This window comes from Notothenia rossii (genome assembly GCF_949606895.1).
Source record: "Notothenia rossii genome assembly, chromosome: 9".
Taxonomy (NCBI): Eukaryota; Metazoa; Chordata; class Actinopteri; order Perciformes; family Nototheniidae; genus Notothenia; species Notothenia rossii.
In genome coordinates, this window is record NC_136907.1 from 24,421,553 (window position 1) to 24,441,914 (window position 20,362).

General features: G+C 39.9%; 1 protein-coding gene across 3 annotated transcripts in view; it reads left to right on the forward strand.

The window, feature by feature from the left end:
- The window catches only part of gabra3 (gamma-aminobutyric acid type A receptor subunit alpha3), a 125,301-nt gene that overhangs the window by 96,303 nt on the left and 8,636 nt on the right, over positions 1 to 20,362 (forward strand). For all 3 annotated transcript variants that reach the window (XM_079647894.1, XM_079647893.1, XM_079647895.1), the window contains 5 exons: positions 6,509 to 6,729; positions 11,987 to 12,069; positions 13,058 to 13,201; positions 15,619 to 15,771; positions 18,862 to 19,067. In XM_079647894.1, coding sequence (XP_079504020.1) covers positions 6,509 to 6,729; positions 11,987 to 12,069; positions 13,058 to 13,201; positions 15,619 to 15,771; positions 18,862 to 19,067 — 807 coding nt within the window. The remainder of the gene's footprint in view (positions 1 to 6,508; positions 6,730 to 11,986; positions 12,070 to 13,057; positions 13,202 to 15,618; positions 15,772 to 18,861; positions 19,068 to 20,362) is intronic.

A 20,362-nucleotide genomic window follows, 5' to 3' on the forward strand; every position in this document is an offset into this window, starting at 1 on the left:
TTTCAGAGCATCGAGAAGATTATCCCTTTGCGATCATATCTGTGACGATAAGTGTTAGGAGCAAATGGTGCTTTAAGGATTGAACTTTTTCACTGAGGCAACCTTGTGTTGTAAGACTGATAGACATGGATATATCATACACATCTTCATAGGCCTCCCTCCTTAAGACCTTTCTTCATCATCTCAATTATCACCGCTCAATTCATTTACTTGCAGTTTCATCTGATGTCATCATTAAATGTTATACGTTGCGCAACATAAATACTGTTCAGATTATTTTCATAAATAATTTTTCGCTTTTTCAGTGGCACAGTCTCTATGTACTTTTTGTTTGCCACTTTCTGATTCTAGGCGGATTATATGTGTGGAACAAAAAGTTACACTCTGAAGTGTGGCACAATGCAAAGCGCTAAAAGATCTTTATGCCTCAGAAGCTGATGAAGGCTGAAGATAATTAGAGCTGGTATGGGATTCACAGCTCATTGAAAGTCTCACACAGGTTACACTCCCAGCCGTGAAAGGTGAGCAGCCCGCAAGACGCGAAGCAAGAGATATAATTGACAACTCGAGAGTAAGAAGGACTGGTAATTAGACTAGACATTAATCAAATCTTTGACTAATCAGTACAATGCCCAGAGTGTGGAGTTCAGAAGAGCCAAATCGCATGGATACACTGCCTCCAGGAAGCCATGTATCATTGCCACACACCTGCTAATCAACAGTTTTATCTCTGGTCTGCTGTGTTCTGTGAAAAACAACTCGTCGTTACATATATCACAGCATTTCTTCACAATAAATTGGGGAAAACAGCTCTCTCGCCCAGTATATTTCATAAGGGCCACTAAATCAAACTTGTCAAACCAGTCGACCGATTTAGATAAACGAAACGTGTAGATTAAGACAGAAACAACGGCCAATAAAACCACAGGGAAGAAATAACTTCAAAACTCAATACCCTCGACTCAGAGAGTTATTTGGGATTTTTTCAAGAGTGTGTTTTTGTAATTTGTTGGAAAATATTTTTTTTTTTTTGCTTGTAATAGGGCAGATATGTAGTTTCATTATCCAGATAATTCTATGTAATACAATTAGGCCTGCATATTGGCTGTACTCTTAATTAGCAAAAGACTAATATGTCCAGATCAGTTGAGTAAAAACCAAATTAAAACTAAAACATGATGACATTATTAAAATATAACTTGTTAATTGAAGATAAAGGCTGCATGAATATTCCACCAGATATTAGACAGTACCTTCCTGCCATTATCAGATAACCAGACAACGTCTGGACTCATTTAGCCCAGTCTGCTGAACATCCTACCTTAACTGCACCTTATCAGCCTTCCCTATCATTTTCCTAATTTCTCTTCATTCTCTCAGTAGCTGCTCCTCGCCACTGCTCACACTTACATACAGTATAAGCAAAGGAGACATTTTGAGTCTGTGTGTGACAAGCTTATTCTTTCTCTTGTTTCATAATCCCTATTTTTATACCCGTTTGTTTGTGTGTTTGTTTCAACACTGAAGTGAAAATTCTTCAGTACTTAAGAGTGTGGTTCAGTGATCGACCTTTACTTGAATACATTACAAATCTATTTAGTCATGGCATTCAATCTATTTCTACATCATTTTGGATTATAAAAATAACCACCAAGACAGTTAATCTAATCAACATTTATTCTTATTTTGCATTTGTTTCTAAGGCGACTCATTTTGATGTATATGTTAAGTGTTAACTGTGCACTTTGAACCTTACAGTATGTAAAAGCATAAGGCGCATGTGCCCACTGGCATATTTTTGTAAGGGAAATATTTTTTAAATATTGCTTAATAACACATTGTGCAGACAGAGCACGTTTTTGGAGTCATGTTGATTTTCACCTGTCCAACATGCATCCTCCTTTTAAAAAGGGAGACATATTTGGCTCTCTTTTTTTGTAAACACCATTTTGTTTTGGGCAGGAAGTGCCAACTGGGTTTATCAGAGCTTTGTAGCATCTGGACATGATGCTGATAAGAGCGATGAGATGTGAGCGCAAACCAAAACAGTAAAGCTGTGGGCCGGGCAGATACCAACAGGATGAGCAGGAAGTTGCTGAAACACTGCAGAACAGAGGGGAATTGCAGAGTCAGCTGATCATTCTCTGTGTGTACATCACTCAGTGACCCTTTTCACAGTTTCCATACACATATGATGCATTGTTAATCAAAGAATATTGATCGTACAAGCTTTAAAGTCCCACTTGTATTCCATCCAGGGAGGGACGTGACATGCTGCTCCCTTCTTTCTCTCTCCCCTCATATCCTGTGCCTCTATAATATGTGTTCCAATAAAGGCAGGAGGCCAAGAATCTATATAAAGACATAAAAAAGGCATCTGCGAAGAGTGATTCTGTATTTATTAATCTATTTTTAACAGGAGGAGCCATAAATGTGTTTTAAATGCCATTTAAATAATAGTTGTTTACTACAGTAAACCCATTCATGATCCTCGTTGCTATAAAATAAGATATAAAAAACTAGTGTTGGATAGAGGCTTGGCTCTGTCTCCTCTGTCAAGGAGAAATCAATCACTCCGTTCCTGGAGGAACACCAGCTGGCATTTGAACTGATTGTGCCATTTGGCCTTGTGTGGAGATTGACTATGCCTTTTCCTCATCCCTGTCTTTCAATCATCAAATTAATTCTGTGTGTTTACAGGAGATTTCTGTCCAAAGGAAACAAACAAATGATGGCTTTGCCCAACTGGGACAAGGCTACTATTGTGTGTTTATTCATCACCGGATGTTTTACACTGATTGGGATGAGTTCTGGCAATGTTGTTGGATCTCATAAAGAAAAGGCGAGAATAATTAAGTGCATACAAGAGTAATACAGTGGTAATGGGGATTTAGATGGTCCAGTTTCATTCTGTGCCAGGAAAAGACAAACTTTTTCGTAGTGTTGCTGGAAAGTTTTGGTCGCAGACACAGGACAAAGAACATCTCCATATACTGTAGTGTGGTCCTAGGGCCCATGTGTGTGTGTTCATTAGTCTTTCCTGGGACCTGGAGATTCCTTTGTTGTCCGCATTCACCATTTAATTAATGACCAAAGTCAACGTGGTATAATGAGTTCAGGCAGCACCAGAGCAAATGTAGTTCTTTACTTCCACCCTTGAAAACAACATACTGTTGTTATTGTACTTGATGTAATTGTTTTGATTATTCATTTTTACTTAAAGGTGACCTATCATGCAAAATGCACTTCTGTACGTCTTTTATACATGAATATGTGCCCCCGGTGTTCCAGGGAACTCACCAAGTGTCAGAAAACACAACCCTCTCTATTTTCCTCCATCCCCAAATCTCTAAAAAAGGGGCTGCAACGGATCTGATACAGACTGATCCAGATTTGAACACTTCTATGACGTCACAGAAGTGGCGCTACGGCTATTGGGCCAACTCCACCAATCAGGAGGAGACAGCCACGGACATTGCAGTTCGAAAGCGCTGGAGACGATGTAGTACATATGCCAGGCCTGTAGATGGTGCTGTTCTCACAGAATCAGCCCATGAAAAGACAGTGTTAAATTGAGCGAAATGAGGAATGGCTAAAATGCATGATTTGTTTGGTATTTTGAAAAATAAAAAGTATAAATATGCCTTATATAGGTATGGTTCTACACTATATTATTCAAATATAGCATGATAGGTCCACTTTAAGTGTTTCTATCTGGAGTATTTAAGAGTACAGAGTACATTGAATACTTTTCAGTAGCAGAGGGAAATGGTTTGGAAGTAGGAGGGAATACCAAAAGCATTTAAAAATGTTTTTATTAAAAATGACTTGATTAGAGAACTATAAAATATATTTAATGACATTTTTATATCCGTACATAATGCCTTTTATGAACCACTCCATATGGGCACTGTATATGATTGCCTCAGTGGCAGCATTTTTCTTGTTTTGTTGAAAGAGCAGCTCTGAGGCTCTGTCATTGGGAGCGCGCCCAGAGGTGGCTCATTGATTCTCAGTAGCATGCACGATGCCAGATGGCCCCTGCAGCCTGCTTCTCAGGTCTGTCTTCACCTATATGTAGAAACAATAACAAGAAGGATTGGAGTGTGGGAAATTGAGAGAAACCAAACCATGTATGGTTTCAGATGTTGTTCATTGAAGGTTTCCCCCTATTCATAGTGGAGACGTCTCTCTCACAGTTCACAATGAAGATGGAGACTGTGAGGGTAATGGCCGCCAGCTGGCTCATGTGTAGAGCTGTTCATCATACTGGGATGCCAGTTTCCTCATATGTTCAGCTGGTGCATATCCTGAAACATATCTCTCTGCCCTCTCTCCTGCCTACACACATCCACTCCTCCTGTCCACTTGTACAGTTGATGAATAACATTTGATAAATGTCTCACATCACAAAGATTTGATAACGCAATCAGTAAAAACATTGAACTATTTGAGTTGCTCCCATTACATTACTTCTGCACTACATTAACCTCTCAACTTGGAAAAACATAAATAATCTGAAAATGTAAATCAGAAATATTTTAATTAGCAAAGATTTAGCTAGCATATTATTACAGACGTTCACAGTATAATAATTCACAGAGTTTGCTCACCTTACCTATCATTAGCTGGAACATTAATACATGATATAATTTGTATAATAAATCATTTGTTGTCCATGACCATCAAAAGTAAATGCTTGGCACGCTGTGCATATATTACTTTTCATTTGATTATTTATTATAGGTCTTTTTGGTTTAAATTAAATTTAACTGAGCTTTATACTCATATTGGCTACTTAAAGTAAGGCGTGATGCTTTTGTCTTTTAGTCTGTATATCTTGAAATGGAAATATATTTTGTAATCTGTGTTGTTTAATTTATTGGTACATATATCAAACAGCATAATAAAAAAAAAACGTTTTACTTTTTCCTTCAGTTAAATATTCAACGCTATTTCACTATTTGTGTAGATATTGTAGACACTTTAGACATTGCTGAAGAGAGACTAAATAAATAAGAAACATAACTTGATAGGTAGAAAAGAACTGAAGAAGGGGTAAAGGTAAACTGTCTAACTCTTGCTTTTATCTATCTGTGATCTGTGGGCTTTATTAAGAACACTTGTGGACACATGCAGTGTAAATGTTTTAGGGACTGTACGCAGGCCACCAGGAGGTCAATTCAATCAATTAACAGATGCAACCCTGGCTGTTTACAGAAGCTCTGTTGATGTGTTGAGTGGGAGCTGGTCACGTTTCCTGCTGAGGTTGATGGCTTCCTGTTCCTTCCTAAGAAATGACTTTATTGTTTTTTTCTCTCATGTAAAAAAGCACTCACAAGTGACTGGTGAGCTGTGTTGCTTTGCAAACCATTTTACCGTATGAGCAAAAGCACAAAGCAACTGATAGAGAAACACATAAGGCGTGCTTTTATTGATCACCAGTATTGTGTACTCTAGCGTGAGATGCGCACAGCTTTTTTCTATCTCTCTCCGTAAAGACAGCTGCGTTCAGTCTGCACTGCCACTGTATGGAGCGGATGAGGGAAGTCTGTTGCTAGGAAACCAAGTCCTATTGAATGTATGATGAGAAATATATTCCCTTTTGACTAAATGTCTTGAAATCCTTTTATTTATGTCGTTTTATGCGTTGGTAAAACACCAAAACACTTTGTTGCTTGTAAATATAACATAAAACAGTTGATTACAAGATTTCTTGCTGACACTCATTTGTGTCAAACACTTCATTGTTACCAGAGTGGTAATTACATGATGCAGGAATACATAAACTTAAGAAAATGTATTCTACAATAACTGGTGTGACATATACACGTGTGTGTGTGTGTGTGTGTGTGTGTGTGTGTGTGTGTGTGTGTGTGTGTGTGTGTGTGTGTGTGTGTGTGTGTGTGTGTGTGTGTGTGTGTGTGTGTGTGTGTGTGTGTGTGTGTGTGTGTGTGTGTGTGTGTGTGTGTGTGTGTGTGTGTGTGTGTGTGTGTGTGTGTGTGTGTGTGTGTGTGTGTGTGTGTGTGTGTGTGTGTGTGTGTGTGTGTGTGTGTGTGTGTGTGTGTGTGTGTGTGTGTGTGTGTGTGTGTGTGTGTGTGTGTGTGTGTGTCCTGGACGTAGCTGGCATATGCTGAACTTTTTTTTCTGTTGAATTTCTGCGTTGATGACAGATGGTGTAGCATGGTGCACACCTGGGCCATTAAAAATGATAACTCTCAGAAAACATTTCCAAACTCAGCTAACAAAAATGATGATTCCACCCAAAAAATCTTTTGACATCTGTAATCAGTCATGTAAGAAAAAGCACTTGAATTTTCTAAAAGGATGTTTTAGCCTTTAGTTATATTTCGGTTATCTTTGATTTCTACATACGGCCTTTAAACATATTTGGAGTATCGGCCATAACGATGACACGTCAACCGGTTTAGCATACAATCATCTATTAATGTTTAGGGATTTATTATAACATCTTGCCAACTAAACTTTTGCACCGTTTTTCTCTCAGGAGTACACCATCGATGTCTTCTTCCGCCAGAGTTGGAGGGACGAGAGGCTGAAGTTCGACGGGCCCATGCATGTGTTACCCCTCAACAACCTCCTGGCCAGTAAGATCTGGACTCCTGACACCTTTTTCCATAACGGAAAGAAATCGGTGGCCCACAACATGACGACTCCAAACAAACTGCTGCGACTAGTTGACAACGGCACGCTTCTCTACACGATGAGGTGAGAAAATTATGAGGTTGCCACTCTTTGTTGAGTATTGTACTTTAACAGATACAGGAAAACATTCCTGGCCACTGCAATAACTCTCTCAATCACCTCTGGCTGGCAGAGAAGTCTCTGCTCCATAGCTTCTCTTGGAATAAAACCACACTGTACATTTTACATTTATATATTCAGTTTAATATTTAATATTCCATCCGTCACATACTTAGGTATATAATACCTTGTTTTAGATCTTTTTCTATTTGTAAATTCAAATTGTATGTTTTCTACTTTCTTGTTTATTTCTTGTCTTTTAATTGTTATTGTACAATGCCATGTCTTTATGCTGCTACAACACAAACATTTCCCAAATTGGGATCAATAAAGTACTATCTTATCTTATCTTATCTTAACAAGACTAGAGTCTGCAGCCCAGTATACAGCAATGCTATGAGCTAAATGCTAATGTAACTGCAATAAATTGCACCTAAGGAAAGTGGCAACATGTCGATAAGCATGCATTTTGTTGGCCATGTTTTCCCTTTGATTTAGCGCTTTAGCATGCCAACATTTGCTACTTTACACAAAGTGCAGCTGATGCAGAGGAGTTTGTTTTCGGTGCTTTGACACAGAATCTTTAAAGTGAATTGATTCTGTTGCCATTCTCTGTCTGGTAAGCCCTTAAGCTTAAAACCAGTGCTTGTTTTTGCCTATTATACTTAATTGAACAGAACAGCTTGAACAAGCAACACATATAGTGCAAAAATGTAATGGAAGGATACGATTTCTGTGATCAATTGCTTAGAAAAAAGTGAACTCCCTATGCACTTTGAAGAGGAGTCATTAGCAGTGGATATCTGGATCATTTCTGATCATCCCATCTGTCTGATTGTCTTTCACATACAGACAACTCAATGAATAATCACTTGATCAAAGAGTGCCATTGTGCATATGTCGTGCTAAAAATAGACTAATAGTAGCATCAAGTCGGCTAGCACCATTATGTTCATGACTGAAGCAAAAATGATGTATCAGTTTGAACCCATCCGTTCATCTACTGACAATCATCCTTTGCAGCAGAGCCTTGAATCACTGAAAAAGAAATACTTCTATGTTGCTTGTCCACAAGGTCATTATTGATTTTCAAGGGTGATAATGAAATAGTGAAATAATTTTATTCAGTCCCAGAGCAGTTCTGCCAAGGCCAAGAAAGATATATTACATTGATAAATATCATAAGGAATGTTTTACTTAGATAATCAAGTAGATTTTAAATAAAATGAAGCAAAGTATGACAAACATCTGCTTGACAAAAGCAAAAAGTCTTTTTAAAACCAGCTTATCTTTACACACATCTAGTTTAAAGCTACATTTTCTATTTCAATTGGCCCTATATGCAATTTTGGGGATGTTCCCTTTCCTGTAGTGTGTTATAGGTTTGTGTGCATGTAAATGGTCTGCAAAGGCAAACATATCCCTCCAGAGGGAGTTTCTCTCCCACACACTCTTTGGGTTGCATTTGCAAAGGGGTTCATTTGGACCCTACGGTCACTTTTTGTATTAAAAAGCTACAAATGATTATTCTTGTCGCCGTTTCAGTACGAATGTTGGATCAGCCTAGAAATTAAATGAATTTCATCAATTACTAGTCGTTTTAGGTGCCGTTTGACAGGCAAGGGTAAATTGCTAACATTGGCTTTATGTTATATTGCAATAATATGCGTATAGCTACTGAGGCACTTATCAGTAATGAGGAAGCATCATAGAACAGTCAAGAGGATGTTAAAAAAACAAGTGCAACACAAGGAGCTCATTTCATATCAAGAAACCTATAGGTTTCTCGATAGAAAAGGTCTGTGAAGTTCTAACACTAGGCTGATAAAACTAGACAACATGAAACTGTTTACAATGGTGAGATTAATTGATATCAGCCTCTTCAAAGAGTATATATACACGTTTACTAGTAGCCATGTCAAATCTGTACGCAGTACTGAAGCATGCAACATATGGTATATCTTATACAAGATGAAAAAACTGTAGAAGTAATGAAGTTAAATTCAGCATAGCCGACATGCTCAGATATTCTGTCCCCATCCCAGTTGCTCAAAGTACTGAATTGATGCATGGGCTATAAATGTAATTGAGTTAAAGTTTGTGGTAAATTTCGTACCTCAATCGACTGCACGATGGCTTTATGGCTTGCTGTTTGGTTCCAACTCAGCGAATGTAATAACCATGTTGATTAAACATGTACGAATGAAATAATATGCACCATTTCTCTAGTTACTTACACAGTGAATGTTTTGGCCATCAGACCAAATTAAATAAAACGGGGGGTTACGTATTGTAACCCTAGTTATATAAGCACAGACAGAGCCCTCTACTGGACTCTATGGGTATTACTCTCAACCATGCTATGCGAGCATTCACACACTGAGTTTGTGAATGGATAAACGCCCTGTCGTCCAACAACATCGACCCATCACACTGCCCCTGACCAGCCTTTGGTTAACAGCCACCGCATCCCAACTTGCTCCCATCCGGTTGAGACCGTGGAGAAGTCGGGCCGCAGCTTACTTGGCCGGGTAGAGCACACTCACACACGCTTACCTCGTGTAGAGAGTGCATGGAAAATAGTGAGGACGGCTCTCACCGCCCGCCTACAGGCAGGTGGGGAGAGCCTTCCCCCCTGCATGGGGCTTACTGCTCACCATGTTTCCCGGGTCCCTATGAGCATGGAGAGAACGTAAGTGCATTATGTCCAGGGGGGGGTCAGATACCTAGGCAAACAGCAAAGTCAAGGCAAACAGCAAAGTTGTTTTCAATGATAGTGCCTTCAGGGAGGAGAGCTCCAGAGGCTCAAATGGTTCTGTGGGTACCAGAGCCTCGATCCCATTGCGGGGTGGAGACATGAACAACTGGGCACTGTCTCCTGACCCCCTGCAAACGCGCCATACACGGTTGACTAAAGGGTGACCTGCCCCCCCAATCCCTCATGGCAGGACGAGATGGCTACTGCATACACCTTAATTGTGGAATAAGCAAGCCCCCTGTCCACTAGTATCCTTAAATAGGACAGAATAGAGCCCAACGTACATCATAGAGCAGGGATGGGCAACTTTGATGGTGGTGGGGGCCACATAATTGATGTACTGGTCACTAGGGGGCCGCAGATTCACTTGGAACACACACACACACAAAAATGTCATGTGTTGTATGTAATTATTAACAAATATACTAAGTCTGACATCTTCATTGACATTTTGCAATCAAAGGGAACATCCCCAAAAAATGGGAACATCCTCTAATAAGCTCACTAAACAAATATCGGTTCACAGAAATGTTATTTAATTTTTACAAGTGGCATGTTTGTATTGAACAGGTTATTAAACAGTGGAATAAAACGATTTTAAACTATTGTAAAGCACGGAAAAATATCTGTGTATTGAGATTAACCATTAAGATGACATACACATGAAGTCATAAACACTAACCCAGATATTAGTTGTCTAACTTGAACCTAAAACACTTGTAGCCTGTCTCTGCATTCCCCTTATTCCACAATAAGGGGAATGTCAACACAGACACCTTTCAGCCGCACTCTGCTGTTCCTCAGCACCCTTCCCCCTCCCTCCCGCTGAAATTATGAATGAAAAGCGTAGTAATCATAGATAACACGGCAGGGTCCGTGACAGTTTGTTTTCATCTGATTTCAAATAAACAAAGTCTTGGTTTTAAGAATATTAAACTTGTTTCGCCAAATTCAGATGATAAATACAACTTTAAGCTTGTAAAGGCATAATTACAAGCGGCAACTTAACGTCACAGCAGGCATAACAACAGCCGGTGTTTCTTGTGAGGGTTTCCCCGGGAAACAAATAAATAAAAAAATAAATAAATGTTTTTAATTAATTACGTTGTTTATAAGTTATTCTGAGGGCCGCAAAAAGAGGAGGTGGGTGCCGCATGCGGCCCGCGGGCCGCCATTTGCCCATACCTGTCATAGAGGCTCTACACTCCTTTCTTCACACCACCACTGGAATCCCAACCATTTAACAGGCTGTGGTGGATCCTGTTCTTGCTGCCTGGATAGTCTGAATAACTTTGTCAGACAGTCCCTCCCATCTCAACCTGTGCCTCTCAGGAGCCAAGCCTGGAGAGGTTGGCCCAGAGTGGATAACGCCCCTATTGCACCTGCTTCCTGAGACAACGTCCCCCAGACCTGAGGAACCGTCCAGGGTCACCAGACGTAGTTTGTGCCTCTTGGGATCTAAACGAAGGCAGGCAAACCACCTCTACGCATATACAGTAACCCCAATGGTACCACGAGGTGAGCAGCCGCCATGAGACCCAGAGTCTGCATGATGGTCAAAGCTGTCACCGTTGCCCCCTGTCGCAGTCTGCAAACTGCCTGAAGCAGGGATGCCTGTCTGCTCTCTGACAGGGTGGCCGTAGTCTGCCTGCATCGAGCGAAATCCCCAGATACTCCACCTGCTGGTGAGGTATGGGACTGCTCTTCTTCCAATTGACCGCAATCCACTTGGATCAATTGGGCTGTGTTTGCACCTTCCCTGGACCTGGCCATGACTATGAGGTCGCACTAGAAAACCCTCATGCCATGGTCGTGAAGCGGCTGAAGCGCTGTGGTCACACATTTGCTGAACGTGCTTGGGGATAGGGTGTAGCCAAACGGTAGTCTGGACTTGTAGGCTACCCGCCTTCGTATTAATGCTGTGTTTCACATTCAACTGTGAAATGCATTAATCGGAGCTATTACACCAGGCAAGGTGTGTTTTCTGACAACAGCACGCCGGCAATAGCGTCTTTTGAACCCGCACAGTGCTTTGACAGCACTTTCTGCAGTTTATTCCACTCACGTGCGCGCACCCACCTGCTGCTTCCTTTACTGGAGTTACAGCGGGCGATGAGTGTGGGACAGTGTTCTGTCCTCTGAGGATGAGCAAGAAGCAGCATACGCCAAGCTGTGACTACTTCTCATCCACGTGACCAAGGAAATCGATCCAAAGAGCCCTTCCGTAGACACGGGGGCTCTGCCGCCATGGTCATCACCAGGGGGAAGTCCTGGCGGACAGACCTGGGCATTGGACTTCCATGGACACCGGACCCGGAAGAAAAACAATTGAGCCATTGATTTTCTTCTTCAGGAAGAAGGGGCATATAAAGATCATTGTGGTGTATGAAAATGCACCGTTTTGTTTATGGTGACTTCTGTCATGATGTGTCTGTAACCATAACCCCCCCCGTGTCCCCTCAGGTTGACCATCCATGCCGAGTGCCCCATGCACCTGGAGGATTTCCCCATGGATGCACATGCCTGTCCTCTGAAATTCGGGAGTTGTAAGTCAGTCCAGATGGTCACATCAAAACAGACTTTGATATAAAATTGCACTGCGGAAACAATAGTGATTGTTCTCTGCAGGCGTTAGGAGCCTTTGCTGTCCTGAAAACACTTCAGAGGATTAAAGTGCACTCACCATTAGGAATACACTACTAAGGGAAGTTTTTCTTCTCACAATACAATTAAAGTCAAGCACTGGCTAGATGCCAGATTCCCCTTGATAACTTCCTTAGAACAATTCCCAAGAGTCTACAGCAGTGGTCACCAACCTTTTTAAGCCCAAGATCCCCGACCTCGGCCTTGGTGAAAGGCAAGATTGCAGAATTGTGTGAAAGACAGTCCAGACAGTACTTCCAATTTGAGGCCTTTTATGTAGGCTAATTGCATCTGAATTACATGAAATCGTTTGGTGCAACTTGCAATTTAATTAAACCAAGAACACAACATAACCATGTCAAAAAGGATAGATATTTACATCATAGCTATTATTTTAAGTTTCATTAATTCCTTCAATACAATCCTAAATATAAATGTATCTTATTCCATTTGTTGCACTCTATAGTTAAAATACATAGAATATTGACGTTCTCCTGGTGATACCTCAAATAATCTTCATAATATCTATCAAACTATAGATCCTACACATCCACTGGAAGTAGATTTTAAAAGTACAATATACACTTCTCGCTAGAAGTCTAATCAAAAAGCATTTTAATGACCAAACTATCCTAAAATTCCCACAAAAAAATAATCGGTTGTCCGCCATGTTTTTTTATCTCACGCAAGGAAAGTTTTCGATCACGTGAAATGGACACTGGTCATTAGAAATGAATAGGAACAAATATTGTATCCATGTCACGTCTTGAGAGGGTTATTTGTGAATATACTACGTCTTGCCCTGTGGACCAACGTAGCTATTACATTGGGTTGAAATGTTATATGTTTTGCCATTATTTTGTGCTGATAAATGATCTCTGTGTCGTACAGATGCTTACACCAATAATGAGGTGATCTACCTGTGGACCCAGGGAGACGGGAGGTCTGTGGCTGTGGCAGAGGACGGCTCCAGGCTCAACCAGTATGACTTACTGGGACATGTCATTGGCAAAGAAACCATCAGTTCCAGCACAGGTACGCTACATACTATTAGCTCAGAGAGCGAATTTAAATTAAATCTAATTTGGTGTGTTTTCAACCAATGGTTTGGTCCTAAAACAAATACACCATATTAAGCTTGTACAGCTGCAGTGTGTTACACGTGTGAAGGGAGAGCAGCAACATGTTCAAGCATCCTGGCACATCACATTCTATCTTGAATGGAGTATACAGCAGGCAGAAAACAAACTTAGTGTGTCTTGGGATGAAAATTCTTCCTTTGAAAAATAAACCCTTATCTGTGTGTTTACGTAACATCTGTGGTAAATTAAATTGCCTCCCTTCTGTTCTATTGACATGTACGGGCACTTTTTGTTTGTTTCCCTAAAGTAACAGTCTGCACTTTCTCCAGCGTCTGTCACTTTGGATTCAGCCTGCATTATTTGGGTCCAGTGAGAAAATGATGACTTCTAGGTTTTTGGGGATTATTCAGCATATTCACAAAGATAATATTAGGAGTTGTGCCAGAGGTGAACGTCTTCTTACCTTTCTGTGTTGTGTTATAGCCCAGAATCAACCTCAATAAGCACAGTGTTAAAAAGGAAAGTCTGCCAGCCTATGCTCATGATCACCACAATAATTTGGTTTTAAATTCAAACTCTATTTCCCCATTGGCAAACTTAAAGCTTATGGTAAAATTAACATGAAGGGAGGAAAAAACAAGGTGGGTTGGGGACTGACATACTCTAGTAACAAAGAAGAAATTCACAGCAATTATCTGATAATACTGTAAGTGTTCAACCACAAGGTACTTATACTGTTTATAAGGTGCCATTATAAAAAAGTTGTAAGTTGAAACCTAATAATGATAGATCAGTAGTTAACATCAATATCCAGCTTTCGGTAACAGTGCAAAGGAAAATGTGCTGAAGGACTGATTACTGCAAAGCTATAGGCCGAGATAAAAGGTTGCTTCAGCGGGGCAGTTAGTAATTACTGAAAGAGTGCATAGCTGACGACTGAGCCACACTGGCTTTCCATTTTGAGAGATTTAACCTCTGTAGTGAAGCTGTTGAGGCAGAAAGTGTTTTGAAAGCTGTTGAAATAACAGCACTTGTAGAACTCTACAGAGGACACTGTTCCTTGAGCTCATCGTTATTGCAGTGCTGTTATGTGGTTTAACCGTAAGTCAGGAGAATTGGAGAGGACCAACTCTGGCTACAAGTACAATGACAAAAAGAAGGGAAGTCAACATGATTTCTTTCATAAACTGGGTTCAGCTTGTGGATTTGAAAACAAAAAATCTAATTTATTTAAAGTTCAAACCTAATGGGCTGAAGTGAGCCAAGAGGATGGGAGGATTTGAGCCAGTTCAGCTCTGGTGAGAGTCTGCTCAGAAAGAACACCTAAGGGAATAAAAAAGGCTGTTTTTCTCATATCTTTGCTAAAGATTATAGAGAAAGCCAGCTGGTGCTTAAGGGAACAATTGCCGTCATCAGTAATAAAATCTTAGCTCCAGGAAATGCTCAATATCGAGCCACGCACATGTTCTTCAAATCTGCAGCAAAAAGAACGGAATTGGAATAGACCTACTGTATGCATTTAGAGGAATAGATTTTTTGAGAATGAAGGGCTTGGCATTAGCTTGGGAAAAATGTTGTAAACTGCTCCTGGAGGATGAGAGACCTCCACAAAGGTTCAAGCAACTAGCATTCCAGTGCCGCCTTTCCAGCATTGACTTTTGAGTATTCCTTAAAAAGGCAGCATTATAACCATTCAACTGCGTATACCTCAGCATTTCCTACCTCACCCTTCTATTTATCTGACTGTGATGATGTCCGGAGAGATTTGTTGACATTTAGGTGTAACAGCCTTTTTTTTTATAACCGTATGTTCCAAACCTCTAGGCTCCTTTTCCTATTAACATTTGTAACTCAACTCAGGGTTTTTCTCTGATATGAAATTCTCCTCGGCTCTCTACGAATAGTGCAGGTGCTGCTACTGTATGCCGTGACCTCTAACCGCTCTCCCAAAAGACCTCTGTATCCTCTCTATGAAAGCCTAAGCATGTTGCCATGTTGTTTCCATCCATTCAAATCGCACCCTTCTGCTGATGAAAAGATGCGAGTTTAAATTGATGTTAAATAAAGGTCAGTTACTGTATGGGATTTTTTAAAATACAAGATGCCCATCAAAAGAACCTTTGGAATATATGTAACACATTGCATCTTTTCAGCAACACTTTCTATGTTTTCATATGGTTATAATAGCTCAAATAAAAAAAGGGCTGAAGACAATCCCATCAGCTACATGGATGATGCAAATGTTCTAACTTTAATCTTACTTTAAATATTTCAGCTTGTGTTCCTCCCAACTGGGCATAGCTGTGTTAATAATAATAACAACCCTGTGTCTCTCTCCATCTCTTTCTTTGTTTCTCTCCTCTTCCTCAGGAGAATATGTAGTGATGACAACATATTTCCATTTGAAAAGGAAAATTGGCTATTTTGTGATTCAAACCTACCTCCCGTGCATCATGACTGTCATACTGTCTCAGGTCTCCTTCTGGCTAAACAGAGAATCGGTTCCTGCTCGCACTGTATTTGGTGAGTGCCGTCTTTTACAAAAATGTACTAAATGATTGATTGATCAGCTTAGACAAGTTGCTGGAGCTTTTGAATTATGAGGTAAGGCGGAGCAAAACAAATGAGCGGAGCTGCATTTTGTTCACATCATCAGATTCAGCAAACTGCAAAACAAGTGGAGGGCTTAACAAAAAGGTTCGCCTTGCAAAGCTACAATTAACATAATGATGTACAAAACATAGCTTGGTGCATTAAGGTGCACTTGGGCATGAACGAGTAATTGGTTTTTTTCCAAAGCTTTTTATCAAGGTATTGAGTTCCTCCTACCTCTGTAGCTGCGAAAAACTAATTATTTAAAGATAAGTCAAAGTGTGGCAGGTGATAGACGATGTGTTGCATCTCTTGAAGAGGATGCTGGACTCGTCTACATCAACAGCAGCCTGACGTCTTATTACTCAAACAGCTCTAGGTCTTTTAACAAAGAATCCGCATCCAACAAACAGACATTCCCACCAAAAGCGACCACAGACTCTTAACAAGGGTCCGATAACTTGTTTGCAGTGGTGGACAACATAAATGAGTTGGAAAGGAAATGGCAGGGGTTCATATCCTGACAATTTACAAAAGCAGGGTCCAATGCACAATAATTCCCAAACAAAAACAAAGCCTAACCGCAGTAACATCTCTCAAATAAAGTACAGACAGCTCTCAAGTCCTGCCACGCATTCAACAATAGCTCACATTTTAAATATCAGATCATTCATTTATGCATTTTTATCTCCCATCCCTGGTTTACCCATTTATTACTTATTTTATCATAATGTCTTATTATAATTTGTGTGTACTTTGTTTTCTCTTTTCCCATCCTTTATGCATATTTCATGATATCAGACGTGCCATTTTTAACAGATTGCCCCTAAAACACTTGGTAATTGCAGTAATTTAAGTCACAGACAGCAACTGCAAGTTATGATAATTATACTACTACTATGCTACTCTAATTCTTATTATCTTTGTGTGTGTGTGTGTGTGTGTGTGTGTGTGTGTGTGTGTGTGTGTGTGTGTGTGTGTGTGTGTGTGTGTGTGTGTGTGTGTGTGTGTGTGTGTGTGTGTGTGTGTGTGTGTGTGTGTGTGTGTGTGTGTGTGTGTGTGTGTGTGTGTGTGTGTGTGTGTGTGTGTGTGTGTGTGTGTGTGTGTGTGTGTGTGTGCGTGTGCGCGCGTAAAAAGACCAGAACATTTAAACAAATCCAACCTTTCGAAAGCTATTATTTTTTTCAAAAAGGTGCATACAGTATGTGACACGTGTTATCCTCTCTTTGTGCCTTGATTAATAATAGATGCAATTTGTCCATCCAGCACCATTCACGTTGGGAACATTGAGTCTGCTTAGATCTGCCCGTACTCAGAGATGAAATGTAATTAGCCCTTCCACTTCAAGTGTTGTTGTGCTGCATAATCTACGGAAGTGCCCCTTAACGCCTGTTTGTTGTATAAATTGCATTTTCATTAAGAAATGAAGCACACGCTTTATACAGAGTAACAGGGGCCATTTTCCATCATGCCATGGAGGAAATAACAGCCTGCAACATATACCTATTCTCATAAATTCTTCTGAATAACCATAAGTCCTTCAGTTATCCACACATACACACACACACCTAGAAGAACAGTTTTCCTTGAACTCACTTAGATTGTCCTCCACATGTGGCGAGAAGCTGTAATCGGTGTCATTTTCTCAGTGGATTGATTGAAGCGTTATCCGTGAAGGACACAGTTACCAGCAGTGTTCACATCTGTTTTACTCGTTCACACAGTCACATGTATCAGCTCAAATAAAGCTCTGCTGTGTAACCATTATCGACAAATACGATCCTTTCCCTTTTAAATTGTATTTTTAAGGAATGATACAATTGTATTTTTGAGGGGGGGAGGGGGTATGACGTTTTTTAGATTTATGTTTAATTTATACATTTAATTATTGATGCCCTCATTTGTTTCACAACCACCAGAAAAAGTGATAGTTTATTAACTAATATAGACAAGATATGTAAAATACGCCACCAGAATATAAATAAAATCTGTCCTTTAAAGTGACTATCAATCTTTGCATCACATATTCTAATTTCTCAAGCATGACTCAGTGAAACGGGTACATCTCCCTGTTCCGAAACACAATGTTCATTTTCAGAGCCCACTTTATGTGTTGTCAGATGAGATAGGTTGGAACAGATGAAGTGATTGCTTTTATGTGTTTGGATGGGCGAACAGTCCGACCCACATTTCATCCCCTGCCTGCAGCACTATATGTACTGAATGTAAAGGCCGGGATGTCAAATGAGTTGTGTAGCTGGAGGTCTGTTTCCGCCAAAACTCGTGTTTTAAAGCTATATTTGTTGCCAACCCTTGAACATAAACGACACGTCAGAAGGCTTTCTCTCAATGTATGCAGAGACAGAGCACATAGGTTTTTGCGGATTGCCAATACCAATACATCTAATAGCAAATATTATCAAGTGTCTTATTTAGTGGAATGTATATATTATTATTGAATGCCTGTTATCATCATGGGCCATTGACAGATGCAGACGTGACAAAGATGTTCAAAATGTATTCACTGTGCAAAAGATAATATGCAATATTTATACCCTTTACCCGTCTATATCAATGATGTGATAATAGCATTGTAAAAAGTAATCACATTTTTCAACTTGGGTCCTATTAAAAAGGGGGGGGCCTCTTGTCCATTGTTTGTTGCTGTGGATGTTTTGGGATTTGCAACTTCAATAGACACTTATTGTTTAAGGGTATTTTTTGCCGAGCGAAAATACAAATACATACAATGTTTATGCACCATTGCATTTTGTTAGTGGCATGCATCTCTATTTTCTGATTTCACATAATAGATGATGTTAAGTTCTGAAGTGCAGTTACATTTTCATTTGAACCACAAGAAAGATTTGATTAATTGAGCTAATTTGGATAATTCCAGCTTTTCTTAAGCTTCTTTTACTTGGACACGACACACAATGAAAGTATCATGGCAAAAACTGAACCTAATAATTAACTTTCCTTTAAGTGTTCTATTTACTAATGTTTTCATTTTATCCTCAGGGGTCACCACTGTCCTAACCATGACCACCTTGAGCATCAGTGCTAGAAACTCCCTCCCTAAGGTGGCCTATGCCACTGCCATGGACTGGTTCATGGCAGTGTGCTATGCCTTTGTCTTCTCTGCCTTGATTGAGTTTGCCACAGTCAACTACTTCACCAAGCGCAGCTGGGCATGGGATGGGAAAAAAGAGGGCATGGAAATAAGGGTGAGTGATTCTTATTTATATATACACTTTTCTATGTTTTTTTTTATTTATTTAATAGATATGACACGACCACACTTTTTCTGCTGAACCAACATTAACAAACTAATGCATCATCCTAAAAAAGGAAATGTAACAGTTATACAGAGTTACTTTTCACTTTTGTTTCTGCAGATAAGTTGTTCTGTCTTTTGATTTGTTAACCCTGGTAACAACGTACTCAGTGTCTTCATTTAACACTCGGGAAGTGACGTGGGCCAATTGCACTTTGGAAACAGTGATAGAAAGTCCCCTCCTTAAAGCAGCCTGGAGTATTCTATAAATAATATAAAGAGAGCGTTTATTTATTCATTATCAGCTAAATGGAACATGGATAGTGAGGCGAAACTGTGGGAGCAGAAGGAGAGGTAAACTCCCAGAGACACTGGCCCTGATTTACGATGGCATCATACGTTTCATTCTAAAGTTACATCTGGTCTACACAAGTGTTTGTGGAGAAACTAGTTCGTTACCTGAGGCTGAAATTGTATTTTAAGCTTAAACTGTAATGAATCGTAGCTTGAATTTCATAACGTGTCAATACTTTGGGCTGTTGGTGTTGTTCATAAAGGGCCGTGAGTGCAAATTGTCTTTTTGACTCAATTCAAGGAAGGGTCTTATGTGGAGGACGCATTGGTCCAACAAGATGCCGTTCTCCAAAGCTTTAATGAAGACACATAAATAAAACATTTGAAGTCCCTAAGTGCTTACATTTAAAAGGATTTCTATGATATTTTATAAGCTCACAAGTGGCATGAAACAGTGAACAGCGGGCACTGAGAAGCAATGAACACAATTAAATCACTTGGTGCTGTTATAGCTTCAAAAGGGCTCATTCTTTCTAGTATTGAAAGGAACAAATCAATTATTTTCCTATTTTCGTATGGCTAGCATGATTGACAGAATCAGGTGTTGGTAGCGTGCTGTGGTTTGATTGACAGTGCTGAGAAGTAGACTAGAGAATGTGTTTTCCTTCTGTCAAAAAATACAATACATGTCCTAAATAATAATGAATGGCCTGCCCAGAAGTTTTTAGAGGTCAGTTACCTTAGCAGAACCTCGCCTTAACCTAAGAAGACCTCAAAGAACAGCATCAAATTAGAATTTATAAACCAGTGGGGTTTACAAAGTCACGCTGATTACTAAGAGAGCTTGAAAACACAGCCATAAGATAGCAGTACAAACAATCAAATCAAAGGATGGTAGATATAAGCAAGACACGTTGCTAATTGTAGATCTATACTAAATATGATGAATTT